The sequence below is a fragment of the Branchiostoma belcheri genome, unplaced genomic scaffold (assembly GCF_001625305.1).
Source record: "Branchiostoma belcheri isolate BF01 breed outbred unplaced genomic scaffold, Haploidv18h27 scaffold578, whole genome shotgun sequence".
Classification (NCBI taxonomy): domain Eukaryota; kingdom Metazoa; phylum Chordata; class Leptocardii; order Amphioxiformes; family Branchiostomatidae; genus Branchiostoma; species Branchiostoma belcheri.
The window spans coordinates 1912-8930 of record NW_017804218.1 but is presented as its reverse complement, the minus strand read 5'-3'; the positions used below and the strand labels follow the sequence as shown (position 1 = coordinate 8930).

Genomic DNA, 7019 nt, shown 5'->3' with positions numbered 1-7019 from the left:
ACCAGAAAACTTGTGGAGTCTGGAAGAACATGCACGTCATGGTCCACTGACTGGAGATTCATTTTTATTTGCTTTAGCAGCAATCATCATCTTCTTCCTGTTTGACAAGGAACATGATCAGATCCTGCCCACCATTTTCTGTATCATGATGACCTTGGGCCGATGTCCAAAGAGCACTCAGGTCCTGGCCAACTGACTGAAGACTCCATTTTATTTGCTTTACCAGCAACCATCATTGATAATGAGTAAGACCAAATCGTCTGCTCCTGCTATGACTTTGACTTTATTGGGATCCACACTTAGCTTACAACAAATGTAGCTATTCTTCCTGTGGTCCTTCAAGACACACATGACACATTTACAAAACATAAATACATTGGCAATTACGACAGATTAAAATAAGGCTATAGACATGTACATAGGTCACCAAGGTCAGAGGTCACCAAGATGGCTGCACACTAATTGCTCACCATTTTCTGTATCATGATGACCTTGGGCCCGATGTCCTTGTGCACCATGAACAGCTGCGGTAGCCTCACGAAGGAGAACCCCAGCGTGATGCAGTACATGACCCGCACGACCTCGAACCCTGACCCCGCCGACACCGTCACGTGCAGGACCAGTGAGAGCAGAAACATCAGGAGGAGACCACAGTCCATCATGTTCCAGAAATCCCCGAACCAGATCTGGATCTTGTGCCAGAACGAGCGAGGGCGCTCCGCTAGGATCTGCATGGGGAGAAAAGTAATCGGAGATCACAGATCTTTCAGGATCTGCAGATGAACAGAATACACTACAGCTGATCTGCATCTTGTGCCAAAATGAGCGCGGGTGCTCTGCTAGGATCTGCATGGGGAGATGTAGAGAGATTTACAGGTGCAGTAATAGGTGCAGTAACAGGTGCAGTAACAGGTGCAGTAACAGGCGCAGTAGCAGGCGCAGTAGCAGGCGCAGTAGCAGGCGCGGTAGCAGGCGCGGTAACAGGCGCGGTAGCAGGCGCGGTAACAGGTGCGGTAACAGGTGCAGTAACAGGTGTAGTAGCAGGTGCAGTAACAGGTGCAGTAACAGGTGCAGTAACAGGTGCAGTAACAGGTGCAGTAACAGGTGCAGTAACAGGTGCAGTAACAGGTGCAGTAACAGGTGCGGTAGCAGGTGCAGTAACAGGTGCAGTAACAGGTGCAGTAACAGGTGCAGTAACAGGTAGTTTCTCACCTGCCTGAGCTCCTCCACCAGCAGACTGGCCAGCCAGGCGATGGTGAGCCACTCCAAGATGCCGATCGGCTCCTCCTCCAGCGGATGCAGGTCTGTCAGGATGAACACGCTGAAGATCACCAGGAACGCCACGTAGAACACCTGAGCAAACAACAAACACCTGAACAAACCACACAAGTACCGAGGACTAACAACCTGAATGCCATGTAGAACACAAGAAAAACCACAGTCATTGTACTTAGAATTGTAGTTTTGTTCATTTCTCACAACCAGTATACAGTCTTCAGGCATAACACACCAGTTTTGTAAGTACCAGACTATTAGGTTTAGACCACTCACACCAGGATGTATACCTCTACTCTTTTTGATAACTCTGGTGGGTTAAACATGTTTAGAGCCATGTTGACGTTCTACTTACTGCAGTGTACATGAACTTGGTAACCTGAGCCAGGGTTACTTACTGCAGTGTACATGAACTTGGTAACCTGAGCCAGGGTTACTTACTGCAGTGTACATGAACTTGGTAACCAGAGCCAGTCTTACTTACTGCAGTGTACATGAACTTGGTAACCAGAGCCAGTCTTACTTACTGCAGTGTACATGAACTTGGTAACTGGAGCCAGGGTTACTTACTGCAGTGTACATGAACTTGGTAACTGGAGCCAGGGTTACTTACTGCAGTGTACATGAACTTGGTAACTGGAGCCAGGGTTACTTACTGCAGTGTACATGAACTTGGTAACTGGAGCCAGGGTTACTTACTGCAGTGTACATGAACTTGGTAACTGGAGCCAGGGTTACTTACTGCAGTGTACATGAACTTGGTAACTGGAGCCAGGGTTACTTACTGCAGTGTACATGAACTTGGTAACTGGAGCCAGGGTTACTTACTGCAGTGTACATGAACTTGGTAACTGGAGCCAGGGTTACTTACTGCAGTGTACATGAACTTGGTAACTGGAGCCAGGGTTACTTACTGCAGTGTACATGAACTTGGTAACTGGAGCCAGGGTTACTTACTGCAGTGTACATGAACTTGGTAACTGGAGCCAGGGTTACTTACTGCAGTGTACATGAACTTGGTAACTGGAGCCAGGGTTACTTACTGCAGTGTACATGAACTTGGTAACTGGAGCCAGGGTTACTTACTGCAGTGTACATGAACTTGGTAACTGGAGCCAGAGTTACTTACTGCCGTGTACATGAACTTGGTAACTGGAGCCACGTGGAAGTTGTAGATGGCCTGAAGCGGCCCAATGCCCTTTGACCCCAGTTGCCAGGAAACACTCAAAAGTCGCTTCGCTCTGCAGAAACAGAAGAAATATGAGCCAACCAGAGACACATCTGTGGAATCATCGTGACAATTTTTAGTTAGTAAATCAGTCCAAAAGGTAAGGAACACATACTAGACAGAAGAATTTCTGTTATCTCAAAAAAAAGTACAAAGCAGATTTCCAAGCACAGGTAGCTGTGTACCTTGTACGTGAGGTTTGTTCAGGCACAGGCCTACCTGTGCGTACCTGCATGTGCGTACCTACGCATGAAACTTGTGTGTACCTGTGCGTACCTGTGAGTTCTCTGGTCCACAAAGAGAGAGGAGAAGCAGCCAGAGGGGCTGGGAGGATGGAGGGAAGGAGAGAGAGAAGAGAAGGATGAGATCCTGGCTCTCTCCACACACAGCTCCATGGCCTGATCAGGACTTGTGTGTGAAGAGAGCCAGAAACAACAGGAGCTATCAGAACCAGGTACTAGAAATGAGCAAAAGGGTGAAAAAGACATCATCTGCAGACTAATGTTCAGGTTGAAATGTTGTGTCTTTCTCAACATAACATTTCCAGGTAATGACAGTTCTGTACCTGCAAACCTGATGAAGTGATTAGAACTCAAATACTTTCTTATCCCCCTTTGCACAATATAGGTATCTTACCTAGCCTTGAAACGGCCTACTGGGACCGAGTCAGGCTATACAGAAGTCTTATCTGTGTGTCACCTGTGCGGATACATGTATGTCTCACCTGTGCAGGTATGTCTCACCTGTGCAGGTATGTGTCACCTGTGCAGGTATGTGTCACCTGTGCAGGTATGTCTCACCTGTGCAGGTATGTCTCACCTGTGCAGGTATGTGTCACCTGTGCAGGTATGTCTCACCTGTGCGGATACATGTATGTCTCACCTGTGCAGGTATGTGTCACCTGTGCGGATATGTCTCACCTGTGCAGGTATGTCTCACCTGTGCAGGTATGTGTCACCTGTGCAGATATGTCTCACCTGTGCAGGTATGTCTCACCTGTGCGGGTATGTGTCACCTGTGCAGGTATGTCTCACCTGTGCAGATATGTCTCACTTGTGCAGGTATGTGTCACCTGTGCAGGTATGTCTCACCTGTGCAGGTATGTCTCACCTGTGCGGATATGTCTCACCTGTGCAGGTATGTCTCACCTGTGCAGGTATGTGTTACCTGAGCAGGTATGTGTCACCTGTGCAGGTATGTCTCACCTGTGCAGGTATGTGTTACCTGTGCAGGTAAGTCTCACCTGTGCAGGTATGTCTCACCTGTGCGGGTATGTGTCACCTGTGCAGGTATGTCTCACCTGTGCAGGTATGTGTCACCTGTGCAGGTATGTCTCACCTGTGCAGGTATGTGTCACCTGTGCAGGTATGTGTCACCTGTGCAGGTATGTGTCAACTGTGCAGGTATGTCTCACCTGTGCGGATATGTCTCACCTGTGCAGGTATGTCTCACCTGTGCGGGTATGTCTCACCTGTGCAGGTATGTCTCACCTGTGCAGGTATGTGTCACCTGTGCAGGTATGTCTCACCTGTGCGGGTATGTGTCACCTGTGCAGGAATGTCTCACCTGTGCAGGTATGTGTCACCTGTGCAGGTATGTCTCACCTGTGCAGGTATGTCTCACCTGTGCACGTATTTGTGTGGCCTGAAGCGGGGAGTTTTGCGCGGGGAGGCTACGGGGGAGTTGGGAGGAGAATCCGGAAGCTGATCCTCCTCCTGGTCCACAAACTTGATGGTGAAGATCATGAAGGGCAGAAACGTCGACAGGATCAGCTGGAACAACAAACGGGAGGGTCAACAACAGCAAAGGGGAGTTAAAAACACAACAATGTCGACAGGATCAACTGGAAGAAACCAGAGGGGAGGGAGGGAAGGAGAGAAGGAGGGAGGGAAGGAAGGAAGGAAGGAAGGAAGGAAGGAAGGAAAGAAGGAAAGAAAGAAGGAAGGAATAAAGCCTAACCTTCCACCATGATGTGTAGAGCGCCATCTTGTATGTATGTATGAATGAATGAATGATTGAATGAATGAAAGAGGGAAGGAAGGAATAAAGCCTAACCTTCCACCATGACGTGTAGAGCGCCATTTTGCCCTTCCAGATGAGGTTGAGTTTTGATTGACAGGCGGCATGACTCATGAAGTCGAGGTGCCGGCTGGACGAGGCGATCGCCATGCACGTCGTGTCGCCCCAGTTCTCCTGCCGACGGATCAGCAGGTCATGTGACTTCTTCTTGTCCAATCCGTAGCACTCGTTGATGACCCCTCGGGCAAGCTGCTCAAACTCGCTGCAAAGGGAAAAATGTTTGTCAAAATCACTATTATTATAATAGTATCTTGAAAGTTCATCTGTGTTGGTAGTTACACATGTTCAGTTAAAACTTTTGGTCCAACACAAAAAGTTCTTAGAGCTTTCGACCAGTCACTCTGGTCTTCCTCAGTGATGATGTCACAGAAGCCACGTGACAAGCTTCACTGGGTCAGTCTACTGAGGAAGACCAGAGTGACTGGTCGAAAGCTCTAGTTGAGAGAACTTTTGTGTTGGACCAAAAGTTTTAACTTAAAAGTTTGTCAAAATCATTTTTGCATTTGTGACACCGCCAAAACTCTCAACATATTTTGTGCATAGATTTGCATATATTTACATGTTAATGAGGCCAGGAACTAGTCTGCACAGTTGTTGAGATCCAGACTGAGATCACTGTGCATATATTTGCATATTAATGAGCTAGGGACCTACTCCGCATGGTTCTTGAGATCCAGACTGAGATCACTGTGCATATATTTGCATATTAATGAGCTAAGGACCTACTCCGCGTGGTTCATGAGATCCAGACTGAGATCACTGTGCATATATTTGCATATTAATGAGCTAAGGACCTACTCCGCGTGGTTCTTGAGATCCAGACTGAGATCACTGTGCATATATTTGCATATTAATGAGCTAAGGACCTACTCGGCATGGTTCTTGATATCCAGACTGAGATCACTGTGCATATATTTGCATATTAATGAGCTAGGGACCTACTCCGCATGGTTCTTGAGATCCAGACTGAGATCCAGCTCTTCCTCGGAATCCGCGACCTTGGCCAAGGACTTCAGGACCTTGCTGGCCGTCAGGGCTGACGCTGAAGGACGTGACAAAAAAGCACAGTTAGGAATGAGGAAGTCACATGGTAATATCTAATTTCATCAAATCAAGTGTGTGATGAGGATTTTTTTAAATCCTGCCAAAGATTGCAAACAGGAAAGTAAGACCTGTATCATGTCCAGGATTGTGCCTAGAATGGGATAGGGTCTAAGGATCAGGCACGGTTCTGGATAGTTTCTGCAAAGTCAATGTAAGGATTTGCACCAGACACAGTTCTGGATACACATGGACTCTCCATACAGAATCCTGCCTGAGCATGATTCTGGATATTGTTAAAGCCACAAACAACAACCACAAACAACAACTACACACAACAACCATCAACAACAACCACAAACAGCAAACATCAACAAGAACAAAATATGACTTCTCACCGATGTGGTCTCGGCCCATTCTGCAGAACAGCAGCCATCAACAACCACAAACAACAACCATCAACAACAACCACACATGCACAACAACCATCAAAGTACGCCTCTCACCGATGTGGTCCCGGCCCATGCGCCAGAACAGCAGAGCCAGCTCTCTCCGGTTCATCATGACCGCCCACAGCAAACATCAACAACCACAGACAACAACCATCAATAACAACCACACACAACAACCACAGACAACCACACACAACAACCACACACAACAATCATCAGAGAACAGGTTCTCACCGATGTGGTCCCTGCCCATGCGCCAGAAGAGCAGAGCCAGCTCTCTCCGGTTCATCATGACCGCCCACAGAAGCAGGTGCTGCATCGGGTTCTCAAACTCTGCCGGCATCTTACTTAGCGTCTTTCCCAGGTCCTGGACTGTCGCCTCCCGCACAAGGTACTTATCCTCACTGTAAATAACAACAACAACAGCAATGATCAGCAACAATAATCAACAAAATCAACAACAAAAATCAACAATCAACAACAAACAATAACCAACAACAAAAATCAACGATAATCAGCATCATCAATCATCAACAACAATCAACAACATCAACAATAATCAACAACAACAATCAACAATAATCAACAACAACCATCCACAACAACAACCCACCTGTAGAGGCTTGAGATCTGCCCCACGAGCAGCTTGGTGCAGATGACCTTGCCGACCAGAGGAAGAAGGTCGACCCTGTCCTCCTCGAGACGATCTCTGCTGCAGCAGGGGTTTAAGACGCCGACCTTCTCCTGCTCGACCAGCCCTCGGACCAGCTCTGCACTCGCCTCCACGTCTGCACTGCCCGTCATCACCTAGTAAACATGCACAGTGCTTAAAGTTCCACTTCGCATGGTCTATCCACTAGCAGTGTGCATGTAACTGCTCTCTGGTTATAGATAATTGATTTTTTAGTCTAAAACATTAATATATGGCGACCAGCCTCTCTAAC

At 47.5% G+C, this 7019-nt stretch overlaps 1 protein-coding gene across 2 annotated transcripts in view; it reads right to left on the bottom strand.

Moving 5' to 3' along the window:
* Positions 1-458: 458 nt before the first annotated feature.
* Positions 459-7019, bottom strand: part of LOC109481765 (transient receptor potential cation channel subfamily M member 3-like) — a 7077-nt gene continuing 516 nt past the window's right edge. For both annotated transcript variants that reach the window (XM_019784356.1, XM_019784357.1), the window contains exons 2-9: positions 6689-6882; positions 6310-6479; positions 5525-5624; positions 4559-4784; positions 4127-4275; positions 2405-2516; positions 1213-1353; positions 459-728 (exon numbers count right to left, since the gene is read on the bottom strand). In XM_019784356.1, the coding sequence (XP_019639915.1) occupies positions 459-728; positions 1213-1353; positions 2405-2516; positions 4127-4275; positions 4559-4784; positions 5525-5624; positions 6310-6479; positions 6689-6882 (1362 nt within the window). The remainder of the gene's footprint in view (positions 729-1212; positions 1354-2404; positions 2517-4126; positions 4276-4558; positions 4785-5524; positions 5625-6309; positions 6480-6688; positions 6883-7019) is intronic.